Source organism: Gasterosteus aculeatus, chromosome 14 (genome assembly GCF_964276395.1).
Source record: "Gasterosteus aculeatus chromosome 14, fGasAcu3.hap1.1, whole genome shotgun sequence".
Taxonomy (NCBI): Eukaryota; Metazoa; Chordata; class Actinopteri; order Perciformes; family Gasterosteidae; genus Gasterosteus; species Gasterosteus aculeatus.
This window is the reverse complement of record NC_135702.1, coordinates 8,681,003-8,699,976: the sequence shown is the minus strand read 5'-3', so window position 1 is coordinate 8,699,976 and position 18,974 is coordinate 8,681,003. Positions and strand designations below refer to the sequence as shown.

At 42.0% G+C, this 18,974-nt stretch overlaps 2 protein-coding genes across 5 annotated transcripts; both read right to left on the bottom strand.

The window, feature by feature from the left end:
- Positions 1–167: 167 nt before the first annotated feature.
- fyb1b (FYN binding protein 1 b) lies at positions 168–10,622 on the bottom strand. 4 transcript variants are annotated; one of them, XM_040198376.2, is made up of 19 exons: positions 10,142–10,622; positions 7,100–7,985; positions 5,058–5,175; positions 4,874–4,932; positions 4,404–4,423; positions 3,833–3,894; positions 3,574–3,706; positions 3,292–3,451; positions 3,051–3,171; positions 2,912–2,925; positions 2,717–2,765; positions 2,470–2,556; positions 2,025–2,056; positions 1,614–1,692; positions 1,388–1,484; positions 1,126–1,288; positions 1,002–1,035; positions 888–919; positions 168–778 (listed from the first exon to the last, which is right to left on the bottom strand). In XM_040198376.2, exons 1-19 carry the CDS (start codon positions 10,142–10,144, stop codon positions 756–758), a joined length of 2,172 nt encoding a protein of 723 aa, XP_040054310.2. In that variant the 5' UTR covers positions 10,145–10,622; the 3' UTR covers positions 168–755. The 4 variants fall into 4 exon arrangements, with proteins under 4 accessions (XP_040054310.2, XP_040054311.2, XP_040054312.2 ...); XM_040198377.2 differs by having other exon boundaries at positions 2,717–2,762; XM_040198378.2 differs by lacking the exon at positions 2,470–2,556.
- Positions 10,623–12,536: 1,914 nt separating this feature from the next.
- Positions 12,537–17,907, bottom strand: ccdc80l2 (coiled-coil domain containing 80 like 2). Its single transcript, XM_078087881.1, has 12 exons — positions 17,315–17,907; positions 17,145–17,233; positions 16,875–17,048; positions 16,638–16,789; positions 16,151–16,471; positions 15,748–15,988; positions 15,422–15,578; positions 14,324–14,460; positions 14,009–14,160; positions 13,736–13,839; positions 13,212–13,292; positions 12,537–13,011 (listed from the first exon to the last, which is right to left on the bottom strand). Exons 1-12 carry the CDS (start codon positions 17,586–17,588, stop codon positions 12,677–12,679), a joined length of 2,217 nt encoding a protein of 738 aa, XP_077944007.1. The 5' UTR covers positions 17,589–17,907; the 3' UTR covers positions 12,537–12,676.
- Positions 17,908–18,974: the final 1,067 nt, after the last annotated feature.

Genomic DNA, 18,974 nt, shown 5'->3' with positions numbered 1-18,974 from the left:
AAGCCGGTCTTAATTTAACCTGCGCATTTAACACACATCCTAAAAATGTACATGCACCACACGACAGTAGATCTATTGTTGATGAACTGATAACAAATAAGGCATTGTCTTTATAGCAGACAGGCTCCTACTTTAACAACGGGACAAACCTAGATGTAGAGAAAAACTTTATGTTTTATGTTATGTTTATCACATTTGTATGTAAAGTATTATACAGGAGCATTCACACTAGAACAGTTGTTTAGTCTGCATGTTGATCTTTTGACCCCCCTGGGTGAGTTTGGGAGCAACAGGTTGAAATGGAGTATACACACAGTTCCATATCGTGGACATTAACTTAAGACAAAATAGCAAGTAATGTTAACAACTTGTAGCTATTATTATAAAATTACAAAACACAGTACAAGGTTACAAGTAAATGCTGTTGTGGTTGAAGGCAGACTGATATGCAAATGCACTCCAACAAATGTTTCCCTCTTGACGTACTGCTTGAAATAGGAACCCATCAAATTGTTTCATTTTGTTGTTTTTAAGGAAACAAATGAAGAAAGAATCCAGTTCACTGAATCATCGCCACCTTGTCCATATTACGGAAACAATTCCAATGGTCATTGATAAATAAAATGACAATTCTGTATGATGATCAGGTGCCAAATTCCCCCAAAAATGAGTCCAAATGTATTATTGATAAACATAATAAATAACAAGAACAATATCAATTTAAAAGAAAAAAGAAAAACCATTGCAAGATGTTTCTAATCGTTGTCATAGATGCAATCTGAAATGAAAATGTGATTTAAAAAAAAAAAATTAAATTAGGTCTGGAAATTCATCAATAACAAATGTATATCAAATGACAAAAGATTAGCAATGAACCACACCGTTACCTTCTCCAATGTCATCGTAGATGTCTCCATCACTGTGAACAGAAACAAAACGATCAGCACCGTCAGCGCATCGTTAGTTGCTTTTGGGTTTCTCGTGTGAATGTCGGTACTCACTTCATATCCACGTGGCTGGTCGATACGTAGCCAACTGTAAAATGTACACAGCAGAATTCTGAACACGTGTTTTAATTGTATTTTCTTTGCTAATACAAACAAGAAACAGGCAGAAGACACTCACACTTGCCGTCCTCGTTACGGCAGATCAGCTTGTTGTCCTCGGCTTTCACAATGACGTCAAGTTGCTCTCCTGCTTTGACTGGAAGCTCTTTGGGACCCCACTTCTTGTTGGTAAGTGTCGGGGAGATGGTCACCTGGTACAGCGCCTGTATCTCCCCGTCATACTGAAAGAGAATGACATCATCCATGCAGTTTGGTTTCAGCGGGTGGGATCCTGGTAACACCGACATGAATGTGATCTAAGATGTAATAAATTAACAAACTTTAAACTTTTTTCTGAAGTCCTTCTCCTCTTTCTCAAACTTTTTCTGCTTCTTCGGGTCCATCTCTTCCGTCTTGCTTTTTCCTCTCAGTGGAATGCTGGAGAACAAAAGCAAACTATTGTTTGTGTGCTTCATATTTTTCTTTGAAACAAAATGTGTTGCCTGAGACACACTTAGCATCTATTCATCTATCCTATCTTTAATAAATAAATAAATTCATCTTAACCTGCTGATGGGAGGAAGCGGAGGAAGATTTTGAGAGTCAACATCGTCGTATATCTCATCGATTGCTCCTTCTACGGGATCTGTGACAAAGCGTGTGAGAAGTCAGTGAGTTTTTACTTTAAGACTCTGGCCATACATTTAGAGGGGGAACATTTGAATCTCACTATATGTATGTAGCCTAAATATGTATATATACACATAAATGTATACAAACATTACTTATTTTAGATCAAATGCAAAGTATAGAAAAAAAAGCTAACCACTGTGAGTGAAAAAGGAAAACAAAAACAAAAGAAAAATGAATTAAAAATAAATAAATAAATGAGGTTGTTAAAATTGAAAAGAATGTGGTGTCTTTCATTTAAAAAAAAAAAATCAAAAACAAAGGTTGTATTATCACGGAGATCAATACCTGAATTCCCTTCTGCAGGTGGGGGAGGCAATCTGGCACAAAACAAACCATTCAAATGTTACAGCATTTTTATCATTAACTAAAAGTAAGATAATACGATTCACAGCAACCGAAAATTAATAATCACATTCATGATTTGACAAACAATATTTAAATACTTGAAGATGTGATTTTTCTCATGCATGCAGGCAGGAAAATTAGAAGATTCGTTAAATCACAGATAATCCGTTGCACTGATTGTAATCACTGAAACAACATCAATTTAACATGCTTCGCTGCTGTTATTCAGTAAGGTCTGATCTGGGGAAAAAAATCAACATTAAAAGCGACTTCATCTGAGAAGAACCGTCAAGCCGGTCGAAGGGGGGCGGCGGTTGAATGATTAGGGGGTTAAAAAGAGTCGACAGTCGGTCTGTGATCGGTCTTACTACTGAGTGTATTTTACACTTTAGTGCTGACAAGACGTCTGCTCCGCTCAAACATCCGTAGGAAGCTACGAGGCTTCGTGGGAGAAGACCTAGAGTCCAGGGTACTAGAGAACCAACCAAGAATGAAAACACCTGCAATTCTTTCGGCTTTACATTAACAAAAAATTCCCTCCTGTCTCCAAGAATTCTGTACTGACAACAACAACAACAACAACAACAATGCCCATTCACCAACTATTTGTAAATATTCAAATCAGTTCCCACCTGTCTTCCGCGTTCGGATCAATATCGTCATATATTTCTTCATCAACTTCTGGTGGCAGAGGAAAGACAGTTACTGGACAACAGCAAAAATATTACATGGCTGGTGACATGTTTTGTCTCAGTGAAACAATCTTGAATTAAACTGTAACTGGATATGATGGAACACATGATGCTATTGAAAGCTTTGAAGCGTACCTCCTGGCATCCCACTGGAGAGAGAGAGAGAGAGAGAGAGAGAGAGAGAGAGAGAGAGAAGATTTTAGTAAACCTACTAGTTCCTCACCATAGATTATGAGATATATGTATACTGTATATATCATATATAATTCAAGACCTTTTATCAGGAACGGTCACGTCGATGTCATCGTATATCTCTGGCTCGGACGCCAGCTGAGTTGAACGATTCTTCAGCGTGTTAAAGTCAATTTCTACTGAAGTGGTCTTCACATAACCGACTGTTGGAAATAAAGCGAAGAGTTAATATAAAATGTTTTAATGTAATTGATGTCATTTAAAGTAATTCATGCCGTATTTACAGCTTGGACTGAAAGGATGAGATGATTATGTGAACTTACTGGATCCATCCTGCGACCGTCCCAACCACCTTCCCTCTGGGTTTCCCTGCACACGTATGATGTCCAGGTTGTCTCCCTGCTTCAGAGCAAGGTCGTTCTTACCGCCCCGGCAATCCACAAGAGCCTTCCCTTGGTGGATGACCTCCAGGAAGCCGACCAGCTAACACATGTGCAAACACACAGATAAACAAAACGATCAAAAGAAACATTACATTCATTTCAGTCCTACATCGTTTTCACAAAGAGTCCGAACACACATTTAGTTTTGTTTTGTTTTCTCACTTTGAATTTCTTTTTGGCGTCTAGTTCCTTCTTCTCACGTTCCTTCTGCTCTTTCTTCTCAGCCTCCAGTCTTTTTTTCTCCTCCTTGTCCTCTTTGTCCTTCTTCTTTTCTTGTTGCTGTTCGACCACCTCCCTTTTGAAAACGAGAGAGAGGAGACAATGGCCGGTGATTCTGAATGTGAGAGATTGATACATAAACACCTCCGCTTACTGGTCGACACAGGTGAAGATTTAATGAGGAACGCTCTCTCTCTCTCACCATCGCTCATCAAGCGCCTCATACATGTCTCCGTCACTACTGTTACCATCGTCCTCCTGGGCCTAAAAAAAGGAAGCAACATATATGTATGTATGAATCTCATGACGTTTGTACTGGACGTCCCACAAATGCAAAAATGTATTGCACATTTTTATATATTTACATACATTTGTACAGCTACACTTCAGTATGTAGCGTGAAGCATCACCTTTCATACGACCCAAAGGTCAGCAATGGTTCTGAATGTGCATATTGTCTGTTGTAGCTCCGATGCATGGAAGCTCATTACCGCCCAAAAAGAAATGAAGGGATGGAAAGTCAAAGATGACTTACGTTTCTCATAATTTAGATTTTTTAACTCATAACTTCCTCTCAATCCCTTCCATCCCTCCATTTCTTTCTTTTAGTGGCGGAAATGAAAAGATGTTGCGTTCAGTGGAGAGGAGTTGACATTTTATGCTGCACAGCTCCAGTTTCTTCATGTCTGTTTTTATCTGAGTATGTTTGTGCATCTGCTCATGTGACTGTATTCAGATCTGCATTTATGTAAAAGCAAATCATCATGTCTCACCTTTGCCCTGGATGGATGACCTACGGAGAAACAATGAATCCACATTAGCCTTGTGCAAAACCCACGAGCATCATGATCTGACTCATCCTTTAGATTTGACAATTCTTACTCTGGTATTTCATTTTCATTTCATTCATTAACATTCAGACATTTAGAAAATGGCTTAAAAAATGTCTCTTCCTTCTGAATTATGTAAACAACATGTATGTGCAACGTATAAGTCAATTCATACAAAAAGAAAAGTTGTGTTATGCAAAAGTATAGAAAACAACCACCCCAAAGCAGTTGGTGAGACTAATTAAACACTAACAGGATATGCCCTCTGTAATAGCTCCGTCTATGTGTGCCGTAGATAAGGTGCGAGTTTCAGCAGTCCTCGTCTGTCTTCCTGTTGTGCAGTTAACATAGAAGTCTTGCCGCATCTTCTTATGACTCATCACATTTGATCAGACAGTGGTGGTATACCGGACCTGCCGATGGTGGCAGAGGTGGAGGAGCGGGATGGTCAATGTCCTCATCCTGCTGGGGCCTGAAAAACAGAGTCACGGTTCAACTGGAGAAGCATTCTCTAGAAAGCACACAGCGTGTCTGTGTACATTGTATGTGCGTGTGTGTGTGTGTGCGTGCGTGTGTGTGTGCGTGTGTGAGTTTTACATGGCTCCGGGGTGTCGTGGGGGCAGAGTGGGTTGAGGTGGGGTCACATGGTTGCTGTGGTTACTGGCGTTAGAGGCCAGAGGGGTGGAGGTGATTGGTTTCTTAAAGGCGCCTGGAACTGTAACAAAAACACACGGTGCCAAAAGAGGAATTAGAGCAGGTGTACAGATGAATAAATAAATAAATAAATAGATTTATCAATCCTCAGAAGGTTGATTAGTTGCCTGCATGCAAGATGAGTCCAAACAAACACTAGATGACAGCGTGAGAGCAGTCTATTATAAAGAAAAAGTTTATTTTGAATTTAATTGTCATAGAAAATGTACTAAAATATTTAAAAAGTGGAAATACTCAAGATGGAGAAGAAGTCTCCCTTTCAATGTTGCTCTATCTAATATTATTGCATGATTATTAGTGATACATTACTGTATAATACATGTTTTACTGGTGGAGATGGTACTGATTTTACTGCTTTATAAATCAATATCAGTAAAATCAATAAAGTCAAGTCACTAATGGAGTAAAAACCTTAGCATGTTATAAAGTAGCAAGTATAAAGTAGCCAAAAAAGAAAATAGAAATATAGAGGACCTACAAATTGTATAGTACTTAAGTAAATTAAATGTAAATCAGAAACTATACTTAAATATCAAATGTGGCGACAACAAACGTGTTATTTTTGGTCTTAAGTCTTCCAGCATGTTTTGACGTGATTCAGCCGCAGGGATTCCTTCACCTCGGACTGGGAATCGATTCAGGTCAGGTGTGTGTTTTAAAAGCAGAGCTCTCGTTCGAAACCATCCCTTCTTCGCTGGGACTCACTTCCTCATGTGGTGAAACAAAACTCTTCTGTCAGAGCAGAAAACGAGGGGGGAAGAGAAAGGAGAAACTGGACAGGGAACTTGGCCGGACCAAATAGAGGAACCAAGGGTGTTACTGTGACTTAAGCCCTGAATAGTTTTACTGCAACTTCGGTGAGACTTTGTGGCCTAAAAGAAATGTAAAGTCCGCTCTTGTATGGACATTTCTTGCTACGAATAATCTACTTATTGCTGACGTCATCAACACGCACCACATCAACTTGTAGAGCAAGACATTTTCACCCGTTAGTGGTGATTGTGATAGAGATATTAATTAATCCTCTTCACAGCAAGCGCCTTCACGCCTTAAGAGAGAGTGTTCGTATGATTCTGAAACAAATAACGCTCAAACCGTGTGCGCTGTTTGGTTTCCTGCATTTGTTATGCTTATAAATTGTGAGCAGACGTAATAAAACATCAGATGGAAAACAAGGGCTGTGGATGGATCTGGATGGAGTTGAAGTGCTTCTTCTTGTGGGTTTACATACGTGTACCTGCGGCAGAAATACTCTGCTCAATGCCCAAACTCAGGTCAGGTCATTTCCCTGCTGTCACGGTCATGAATTAGATGGGAAGTAATACCAAATGCCTCTCTTCAAACCGTTTGATGATTCTCATTCCATTTTAAAAATTTATAGTGTTTAATTAGTTGATAAGTTAGTTACGCTGTATTTATTTAAGTCTCATTACTTATATTAATGGCACCTGTCATCAAAAAAGAGACGAGCACTGAAAGAGGATTTACCGTGTAACCAATTCATTCCTCTTATGAATTGTCAGTTGTTGTTTCTTTTCAGCTGACATCTATTAAATTTCACGGCCCAGACAAGATTCATAAAGCAATCGTTTGGGTTTTAACTATAAAAATACTATTTACTAGATATCAATAGGGCAATACCGATGAAGGAACCCACTAAAAGACTTTTTAGTGCTCAGATAAAGGCGCAAAAATCAACCTGTAAGAGCCCTTCACAGTAAAAACAGGTAAAAGTCAGTTAAATAATGACTGCTTGCTGGAGTTTATCCGTGACACCAAATGTGTTGCCAGAGTCAGTTAAGCTCGTATCATTTCAGTGCAGCCTGTGTGTTTACCACACAGAGACAAGTGATTTAGTTTGTGAAACATATTCATTCATTACGAGAAGCGTCATTTTTCTTTTTTGGAAATTAAGCCTCACTCACCATGTTCAGAGGCCACGGCGCCTGTTTTGAAGCTCTCCAGGTTGACCCTGATGGGTCGGTTGGGCTTGGCTGGAGGGGGGCCCAAAGCCAGACTGTTGGGCAGGGGGTTACGCTTGGGGCCTGAAGCATCATCGCTGACGTTGCTGCCAGGCGAAAGGTTTCGAGGTTTCTTCAGGCTGGGCTTTTTACTGGGTAGTGGTTTCGGAGGAGGGACGGCGTTGGCGACACCGGGGGGCGGTTTGTTGGCCCAGTCTGCTTTGCCGTCGCTATCCGGCTCCTTGTTCGAGTTGCTCTGAGCAGTCCTGAAGTTGGACGAGGGCCTGAAGGTGGAGCTTGTCGGTTTGTTGGCGGCGTCCGGGACGCCCTCGGCCGTCTCCTCACTTTGCAGCCGCAGTTTTACAAAGCTGCTGGGTTTCTTCTGTAAACCCCCGCCGCTGTCTTCTTTCACCCAGCCGGGCTTGGAGTTGAATGTTGGCGAGGGTTTAGGAAAGGCGGGTTTGGAGTCCGACGGAGTGAGCGGGGGCTTCCAACCAGGGCTTTTAGCTTCATGAGCCTGTGGAAGGGGGGCCTTCAAGGGTTTGTTACCAAGGAAAGGCTTTGCGCCGCTGTCATCCTGGATGTTTCCAAACCTGCTAGCCAGCGCTTTAGCTTTGTTTGGTTCCTGTGACTGTGTAGAGAGCTGAAAATTGGGTTTCGGGAGAACATTTATCGCACTGCCTGACTTGCTCTCCAAGGCGGGTTTCTTGGTGGGTGCGGCCGGGCCGGTTGAGAGGGTGGTTTTCAGGGGTAGTTTGATTTGCCCCGCCGGTGAGGAACAAGTCTCATCGACGCTCGCCCCGGCCGCCTGGAAGCGAGCCATCATGGCCTTCACGTCAGCTTTCTTTTCCTGGAGAGGAGCGAAGAGAGGGAAACATCAGAACACACGACACAAAGTGAGAATATTATCGAGTGAAATGCTTTCACCAAAAGAAAGTACTAAAACCATGAGCTGCTGTAAAAGGAGAAAGAGGAAATAAAAGAAAACAAACATAGACTGATGTGAAAGTTTACATAGGAACAGAAAGTTTTAGAATGCCTTGTTTCCCATCTGGGCATTTCCTTCTCTGATTGTTTATCCTATTAGTGCTACTCCTGCTCTCTCTCTGGTTACTTATTTAACTTATCTATTTGTATGTTAAGGGATTCTCTATGATGGAAACTATTAGATAAAACTTTAACGACTCACAGCTAAATATTTTAAATTTTATGGTTCTATAAAATAGATTGGTCATTAACCAGGGACACAAAGAGCTGCCTTACTTTCAGACCTCAGTTCATGTTGACTTCCTGGCACATTCTTCAGCGTAAGGTCAACAGAAGGTGCTTTCGTCAAGTATTTGACCAGAGACATTAACGATATGCCTGTTTTGAGGCTGAATGAACTTTAGCAACTAGTTTATTATGTGTTCCGGGTTGACTTTTTTTTATCCCGCTTTAGTTTATCGAAAGAAGTCTAAAATGTCGCTCTTGTCTCTGGCATGAATGAATGAGCCATTCAAACACCTGCAATATAAAAATCTGCACCAAATGGGGAGCAAAATGGCCGTCATGCCAATGCAAGCAGGTTTGATCAAACTCATGCAGCTGCTTTACAAAGTAACACAATAAACTGACCAAGTAGCAGCCACACATTTTGTAATAAGGCAGGTTTAACTGGAGTTAGCACCATACAAGGAAACGGAGATAAGCGCATGCTATTATACTATAAATGCACTGCATGAATCTAAATGATTAGTTGAACGTCAGATCTTGACGCATATTCAAATCACCACCGAGCTATAAGAGTGTAAAAACATTGACATCGGAGTCACAATGTGTTACTGTAACTAGAGTGATCTCAGTTATGAGCAATGAGTCAATATTATCAGTCCGCTGTGGAGAAATGTTTGATGGTTGTAGGTGGGTTCCCTATAGCAGTAGGCCTACAGTTAGCCACACAGCTAACTGGTCCAACTGAGTTGCTGTTTTTTTGGCCTGTAAACAGAAAGGCTTTGGTCAGAGTGGCACCTTAACGGTGCCAGTAACAACATTTGGTGTGGCATAATGAAGTGTGTTCACATGATCGGGCTGCAAATGAAACCGGGGAAATTTCCCTCTGTTTCTCAACTCAAGATAAACTCAAAATGACACAATATGTTCTCTTAAAGACCGTTGCAATTACCACTTCTCTAAATGTTTCTGCAGTTGCAGTTTTGTAAAAATAGATTAAGATTTTAACGGCACATCCTGCAGCCAAAGTGACTGTCAAGTACATTTTCTCAAAAGAAACACCAGCTATAGTTTCACAAAGGTGTGAATTATTACTGGCCTGTTGTTGTAGACTGCATCAGTTTCAGGGTAAGCAGGTTTCAATATGCTTTATGCAGTCTATTGTTGTTGTGTGTGCTCATGGGGAGATACAGACTACAGCCAAGGGATTGTTAGACGTTCAGCTAGTTTCCATGTTTTGCAAATATAAATGAAAAACCTGCCACCTGCAGGACAAATGTACTGTTATTAATAACAAATACATTTACAGTCAAATTAGCTGCTGAGAAAATAACGAGAGAGGTCGTCTAGTCAAAGCAAAGAGGAACCTTCATGCCATCGTGATCAAAATGAGACAGGAGACAAGTTGTCTTTCTCGATCTAGTTGACACCACCACTAAAAATACTACTCTAATTACGACCACTTTTTAAACATATCTATATGAAGACATGAAACAATTCATGAATAAATGGCTACAGTGACTTTGTATTCGAAGTACTGTTGATGCGAGCCAAGTATTTAAAGATAATAGATCCTCTCTAATCATACGTGCAGAAACATTTGTCGTGCAGAAACATTTGTCAAATAAATAGATACGGCAATGGCTGTTTGAGGGTGTTGTTAGATATAATATAGAATTGTAATCCATTCATAAAAGGTTATTGTATTAATTGAAATTTTAAAAATGTGGTTAAAGGGAAATGTACAGTTATTGATCTTGATATATTTACAGTTGACAGTTAGGTTGTACTCACCATGTTGATGGCAGCAATCCACGCGAAAGCTGCTTCGTCCGAACGGGTGCTGTCAAAAGTGGTGCGAAGTGTGAGTTTGTTCAGTGTGAGTTAATGTTGCTGTCAAAGAGAGAGAGAGAGGCAGAGAGAGAGAGAGGAGGGGGGAGAGAGGCAGAAAGAGAGTGAGGGAGGGAGGGGAGAAAGAGAGAAAGAAAAGAAGGTGACCGAGATAAAGTGAATAAGTGACAAAGAATGTGACAAAGCATTAGGTGTATCCGTCTGCATTTGTATGTAGTTGGCGGGTGGACACTTCTACATTAGACGACTACTTCCTCTATCAGTGGTATGTGTGTGTGTGTGTGTGTGTGTGTGTGTGTGTGTGTGTGTGTGTGTGTGTGTGTGTCTGTGTGGGTGGGTGTGAGAGAGCCTCAGTCTCTGTTATCTGTGTGTGTTGATCCCATGGATTTGCCTAGACCTGGAAGTTTCCCTGCAGTCTCCCTCTGTGCTTCCCTATCTACAGCCCCCACGCCCCCCCCCCCCCCCGTCCCCCCCCGTGGCACGGCAGCAGAACGGAACACTCTTAGACTGGTTCCTTTACCGAACACTTCAAACACGCTGACACATTTTGGGGCAGAAATCAAACTGTGACCGGACTAAAAGCTACATGTCCTTATTTAGCAGGAACCACACACAGAGCCTGAGCATTAAAATGAAGTAGCTTCACCTTGGGGGACTTCCTGTTGTCATCATGGTTGTATTTTCTTCACGTGATTATTTCATGCGTGTTGGCAGATCAAAACAGAATGAGCTTTTAAGGTTTATTACACTGGTGCCGGTTTAGTCCTCTGCACGTTATCGTCACAGGTATTTTTTGTTTGTAATTTCATTTTTTTTAATTATAGAGTAAAGTAAAGTGTTGAATTGTATCAATATTTGTTTGTGACAGTCATTGTGAAAGCTAAAATTTGTTTGCGAACAAAACAGTTTGCGATTGAAGGTGTGCTTCTGAGGTCATCTGGTATCGATTCAAAATGTATTACTTTTTAACAGTAAAGTACACAACCAAATAAAAACAATCCATCGAAATAAAAACAGTAAATAGAAAATTGTAAAGAAAGAAAATTGTATGTCAGTAACTTTAGCGGTGCTCTGGGTCGCTGACAGCAAACGCCAGGAGACTTTCATCATTGGACTCCACGTGAACCTGCTGCATTAAGGCTCACTGTGGGTGGTAGCTTGAAGAATCTCACCAGGACCTTTTTCCCACCGCATCACAAAGTAATCTGTCTCCAATCCACCTGCCCGCCGTCTGCTGTGACCTGAGGGAGGGGCCTGCAAACCTGATCGTTCCTGTTATTCGGGCGAAGCAGCCAGATCGTCAGTCTGACGCTTCAAGACATTTGCAGCATCAATGCTGGTTATCGTAAAGGTTTCCGATGTTGCAGAACTGCTGCGCTTACATCCAAATTTAGGCCTCTGTGTTGTACGCTTTCACATACAATTCCCCCTAAACCTAAAATTCCCCTAAACCAAAACCTGTTGGTAAAAAATGTATACAAAAATCTTGAACATACAAATTCGTAACAATACATAGGAACTGCGGTGGTTAACCACGCCCCTTGAGTGAACAACATGGCGGTCCATGTCGGATTCTTGAGTGAACGTCTCTCTGCCATGTTGGATTTTTTGAGGGGGTTAGGGTTAGTATTCTATTCTTACAAGTTAACATTGATTTCTCGTTAAAAATGCAATTATAACACGTTTTTTTTTACATCGTTAGACTTCACGAAGTGTGTTTACGGGGTGCAGGTCCCCATTCACTTTGAATAGGGTGACGTCATCAGTTGCAGTATGTATTTATTTCGTATGTATCACTATGAATTTGTATGATTTTCGTATACATTTTTACGAACAGGTTTTGGAGATCAGGCTGCCTAAACAGCATATGTTCGACTCTTGGTTTCACTGAGCATTGCCTTAGGATATTTATGCCGCTGCTATGTCGTATTCACTATTTTCACTACTACTGGGCTTGGTTGGTCCTTATGAAACTGATCGCTCTAGTTACAAAATTATATTTGTGTTTTGGGTGTTATTTGATTAAAAAATGTAGAAAATCTCCAAAAACTGGGAAACTTGCAGTAATATTTTTTTCCCAAAAACTCAAACCTTTTGCAGAAAGGACAAATTGTAATATACCACAGACTAATGTTCTAAAGCATACAAAGAGTCCAGCATCAATAAATCATTGTTTTACCAACCTTAAGGTGGCGCGGTTGTTTGAACACTCAGCGTTAAAGAAAAGAACATCTGTTTTGTTTGCATGGCATCATTTCAACAAGGGGACCATTTTTATACGTTACACAGTGAATGTGCTCAATAAAGATTAGAAAGAAAAACTAGAAGGATGCACACATTCTTTTGCTGATTTTTTATTAAAAGTTTCTGCCCTACATTTGAAATGTACACACAATTTACATTTGTCTTTGACAATGTGATTCCTGAACATGTTTCCTGAATCTCACTCCATTGCATCTTCTATCTCCTTCTTGCTCATCATTCCTCTGACCGGCGGTACGAGTACGTGTCGCCCGCCCCGTCTTCCCCATAGCCCGGATAATGCCCCCCCTCAACGCCTCCCGTTCCCCTGTCCTCGGGGCACTGGATCCCGAGTCTCTTCTGCAGCTTCTCCTCCTGGAGCCGCAGGTCCGTGGAGTCCACCAGGTCGTAGATGCTGTCCAGGGACCACATGGGGGACGGGAACCACGCCTCGACGTTGCTGTCCTTCCCCACCACCAGCATGCTGAAGTAGTCCTTGCTGATCTTCAGCTGTTCCCTCAGATCGTTCACCGCGTCGCCGGATAACGGCTCCACTTCACTCTGACTGTGACCTGGTGACGAGGAGTTTGTGTGCTCAATTAAACAAAAGAACAAGGGGATTCCAAAACGCAACTCACAAAATCCTGAAAAAAAACAGTTTAAAAAGTTGCTAAATCCGCATTAATATATACAACATTAGCAATAAATTCCAAGTTGATGTTTCCATTACCTTTCGGGGTGCATTGAACTGCTCCACATTACTGTGACTCACCATTTAGGGGAAATAGCTCAACAGCTCCTGAAGCTTTGTCTCCAGTTCCAGTCAGCTTCAACGTGGCAAAGTGGCGAATACCTGAAGAAAAAACAACAAACCACTCGTGGGTAAATCTGATAGCCAGTCTTTGACGAAGTACTCAGGAAGTACAAGTCCTTCTTTCAATATTTGAAGAATTGCCATAAATGTAAACTAAAAGTAAAGATGCTGACATTTCAGAATAATATTATGTTGAAGGATTATTATAATTGATACATTAACCCCATGTAAGCGGGATTTTAATGTTATAACTAAATCTGTGAAAAAAATGTAGTTTAATTAAAAAAAGTAATGGGGAAATGTAGAAAGTTGAAGTATAAGGAACTACGCAATATTGCACTCAAGCACAGTAGCTTCCCCCCTTTGGTAAATTACTGTGTCAGGCAGCGAAACACAGATTAGTTTTGCATGAATAAGAATGTATCATGAAATACAAAAAGATGCAACACACGTCAGTTACATGTTTGTGCTGAGCGACTGACCCAGGTGACACTCCTGTCCGCTGAGCGCTGAGAGCTGCTGTTGGAAGGAGTAGTCGTCCTCTGAGGGAGCAGAGATGAGCAGCAGCCTCCTCTTAGACACAAACCTAAACATCAAGACACAATGGCCATGTGACTTTAAAGGTTGTGCTCCAAGTGAGTGTTATGTGACATCAGTAACATGTTGAATACAACTGAGAACATGGCTATGTGATATCTAATTCTAGATTATTCTAAGTAATGTAGAATTAGTAAATTATGGGCAGTGAAGAGTACCTGAGTAGTGAGTTCTGAGCTTCGGGCTTTTGCTTTTCATCAGAGCAGGTCGGGGGACTCCTCCTTTCTTTTTCTTTTTCCAAACGCCTTGAGGGAAAGTTGTCTATGTACTCGAACAGGGCCGGGCCTGAAGGAGGAGCCTCAAATACTTTCTAGGGGAACAATAAATGCTTATCAGACATACCCAGAGAGCGTGGTCTGGTTAAAGTTGTCAGTATTAGGTAGAATACTGAAGGAGAGTGGTGCTAAAAAACAAGCGCGCATGCTTACCAAACCCACATTGAAAAATAAAAGAACAACGCACGGATGTCTTACTTTGGGTTTCATGTCGTAGTCTGTGACGGTCATGGAAAAGAGGTCAGAGGACGACAGGCCGAGCTCCGCTCTCAACAGGGAGATCAGGCCCGAATCGGAGAAATGTTCCGATTGGCCCCTGAGTGCCGGCTCCGACTCTGAGACACAAATAATATATTAATGAATATGTCTGCATACAGAAGGAAGCCGACAAACTATCCGGGAGATCTTATGCGATTACGCGATATAATCTTTGATTCAAAGCTACCATAAAGATGAATTGTCACCTCTTAACAACATCAATGACTATTTAGATATTTATTGCATTGGGTGTTGTGGCATTTTAGTAGTTCGGTTTACGACCAAATACCAACAAGACAAACGTGTTCCATTCAGGCACGGGGATAGTTTGTGTTTGTAAGCATGCTAATGCACTAAGCCACTAATGGTATGTTGTTATGTATGTATGTTGTTAGCGTGCTAAAAGCAACACAGCTGATAAAAACATCGGAGCATGAGGTGTTGTTTTCCTTTGAAACAGCCGCTATCAGCTGTTTGATCATTTCATCATTTAAACACCCCACAGCTCAATTACAAAAGTTGGAAACACAATTACAAAGCTTGGAGCTCAATGTTTAAGTACTTTAAGTATCATTGAAGTGGAAAAACATTTTTTTATGATTCTTATGTCCAAACAAATCCCCTCTTTCTGACCTTTGTTCTCTTTTCCAATTTTCCATTCTTTAACAACTTGACTTTTTCCTACACACGTCATATGTAAAAAGACTGTATATCATTTACACATGATTTTCTGATTAGTTGCAACACAGCTCGCTCACAGTTGATCTGTTAAACAAAGTCCGTGTCCCCCATTGACCCAAATACTTCCCGGAACATTTGCACAGTGGTTTCTCCCAGCATGGAAACACATGGACAGACATACGTGTTTTAACAAACTTTTATATTGTTCATTTTTCTTCTTTCTTATGTCATTCTCATATTTTATTTCTATATTGCACCAATGCACCAAGTCAAAATCCTCTATATGTAACGTACGTGGCGACAAATGGCTTCTGATTCTGCCACACGATACACAAAGGTGTAAACAGCCCTCCTCACCCAGCTGGTGGTGTTTCAGCGTAAGCGTGGCCTCACTTCCCTCCCCCACAACGCTTGCTACGGTGACCTTCCTAACAGCGAGACCGCAGCGCTGCTTCTCGCTGGCGTCTCTCTGCTGCACGTACAGTGTCGCGTCTCTGCTGGGCGTTGAGATCAACTAGTGCAACACACAAACAGACACGTCGCTCCGAAACGGATAGAAGTTTCTGATCAGGTGCAGATTTGTCTTATAGGAGTGACATTTTCTTTCATGCATTCATAATGTGGACGTAGGTCAGGATTACAGATTAAACGCCATGCGGAATTAAAAAATAGACAGTTCTCACCATTAACCTTCTTGTCCCCTTTAAAGCGTGCAAAAAGTCCTTCAGAGCTTTTTTATCCTTCTCACTTGGCTCTCTGTTTGATTTTTTCCCTCGTCCTCTCCCTTTTTTCCCCTTTTTCCCTTTACCCTTCTTCTTGGTTGCATGTTCTTCCTGTGCGCCATCTTTTACGTTCTGCTCCTTTTTATCTTCATTGTCTTTCCCTTCGTTTTTTCTCTTCCCTTCTTCCACGGTGGAGTCCGGCCTGCAGTAAAACCAAACAAAAAAGGACTTTGATGTTCATCCAGCACTAAAAAGGCACTGAGGGGGGCCATGACCTACCAGATGGGAAAACAATATCTCAGCAGGGCTGTAACCTCTACTAAGAATGCTTTGAGAAATGGACCAGGAGTGTTGAAGATGGTACCTGTCTTTCTTCACTTGGTGGTTAGTGCTGGACACAGATGGAAGCCTGTGGACTCTTTCCAGTTCGTTAGAAGACGTGCGACCCCCGCTGCTCGAGTCCTTTCCCCTCGCGGACCCTTCAGCGGGCACCTTACGGATAACGAACCTCGAGCGTCCACTCAGTATATCCTGGATTTTGCTCTTCAGGGCAGCTTTTACGTCCAGGGTAGGTTTTATTTGTGAGGCCACAACGGAAGTCAGATTACCTCGCCTCTGAGGACTCAGGATCTTCTTCTTCATCTTTCTTTTTTTCGTCACAACCTTCTTTTTGGTGGTTTTACACCTAAATAATCAAAAATAATAAAGAAATTGTATTGGAGAGGATTTGTTTAGATGTTTCTGTTATAAATAACTGTAATAATAGGAAGAAACATCAACATCTTCTATCTTGTTATGTCTTTCCTCCATTCTCTATCAGTACAGGGAATGTCATAGTAGTATAATGAAACCTCAAGTTTGATCCTTTTCTGGTCATCTTCTCCAGCTTCCTCACGGGAAACTGATCAATGAGCTCCAAAATCGCATCGACGCGGACCGGATAAGGGAAGCGCTCACTGACTTGAAGGTTCTTCTTCAGAACCAGCATGGTGAACCCTTGCTCCTGAAATGATGGTCGCAGTATAAATACCAAAGCACAGGTACCGTCATGGGAGGATTAAGTTCATATGGTGATAGTAACTGGTTACCTGGCCGGTAAGCTCCAGGTAGTGCAGCAGTTTGCTCACTGTGTCGGGGTCCAGGCTCTCCACTGTGGCGTCTCCTTGGAAAGTTGTTTTCTGGATTCGACCTTCCATCATTGCATTCTGGATGATGGTGATGATGAATGTGTCTCTTTCTGCCAGACGGCAGTTCAGCCCTTTCTGAAAAAAGAGACGGAGAAAGACAAAGCAGTTCCAGAAAGAGATAGAAAGGATGCTTTCGCCCCCAAAATGAGTATGAAAAAGTCTGTACAGTACCTGCTCCATGTCTTCCAACTGTTTTTCCATCATACGAAGGTAGTGGTCATTGTGTGACGGGGCTGTTATCACCCACAGTCGCTTTATACCTGCAGGAGAAAAAGTGGGTACCATAAGTACTGTAAGCAGGTAAAACATAAAAAGACACGTCAGCAGTTAATTCGTCTCGCCTGCAAAGTCTGTCAGGAAATCCAGCTCCGGAGCGAGGCTGACTGAGGACTTTCCGACCCCTCTGTTGCCTGCGTGATCTTCCTCCAACTCCGACCCGTGCTCGATGCCCGGGGGGAGGTCCGAGTAGTCCCCCCACTCCTTGACATTGGGGTCCAGCTGACCCTTGGGCGGCTTGCTGCGACTGATGCCCGGCCATGCGGTGAGCCAACCTGGGCAGCTCCACAGAACGGCCAACAGCAGCAGAGGCGAGTGGAACTTGTGGAGACGAAGCATCCTCGCTGACTCGGGTTGATTGTGGGTTGGCTGTAGTTGGTTAGCGGCGCTCAAGTTCTTCAGTGATTATAAAAAAACATTTGTGCTAGATCGCATGGTCTGCGTCTTGCATCCGAAACAGACTAGAAGGATTCGGGAGTAAAGAAGGCGATTTAAGCTCATTAAAGGCTGAAGATGACTCACAGGTAAAAGAACAGCAGAGACGGTGGCCTTTTTCACCAGCAGAGAGAGACTGAGCGGGGAGACTTTCCCTCCTCGCACACATGCGGTCCTGGTTCGGATTATACCCGGGATCGTTAACAGGAAACTCATGGAATCTTCTGGGACTTCAAAGCATTTTCTCTCTCTCTCTCTCTCTCTCTCTCTCTCTCTCTCTCTCTCTCTCTCTCTCTCTCTCTCTCTCTCTCTCTCTCTTTCTCTCTCTCTGTCTGTCTCACATTCTCTGTGTGCGGTGCCGCTTTGTACCACAACTGACTGGTTTGGTTTGTTTGTTTTTAATATAAAAAACAGTCACATCTGAACCAGAGACATTGTTTCACAGCATTAGTCAGTTCCATTGTGTTTTTGATCAAGAGATGAAATGCCTATTGACTTCAGGGCTGCTGCTGTGAGTCTGATCCTGACCTCTGAGAGCCAAGCGGAGAGACACTATTAAAATGACTTGTGTTATTGCACCTGGTGACAATTGTATTTGACCATTTTCTATTTCTACATGTGTCACTATCCATCAGTGACTGGTGACGGATGCAGGCTGCCTCCCATGCAGGAGGAGGAGTGTTGACAGACTAAGGGGGTCAAAGTGGGATTTTTTCAACAGGACAAAAGCTTTTAAATGAATGTGAACATAAATAACCCGACCCCAGACAGAGGCTAATAGATGCCCCAGTCGAGGAAAGTTCACAGCAGTTCAACGTTGAGACAAATGTTCCCTCAGGCGAGTTAACCTGCAAGGCTCTGCCAGTAGTCATCAAACTAAAGCCTTAAGCAGCACAACAACACAATGCGACCTGTAGCCATAAACTTGACTATTATACATTTTTTTAGTAGTTTATCTAATGAGGACTTGTCTCAAATGGATGGCTTTCTGAGTCTAGACACACTTTGAAATGACTGAAAACCTTGAGGGTCTTTGGCATTGTGAGAGGTTCCACTTCTTGACCTCAGAACACTTCGATTTGTATTTTTATGTCACTGAGGAGGAAGACGAAAAGAGGAAGGAGTATAGGAAACGCAAAAAAAATATTCAAGAGTTTTGAAGCAAAGCAAAACAATTAAAGAAGCTATGTATGGAGAAAAGCTCAAATGAGAACCAGGCGTAGCAACAATGCATTCCACTCTCTGAGCGGGATAAAGAGAACCAGATGATCAATATGTGTCCGGGAGGGA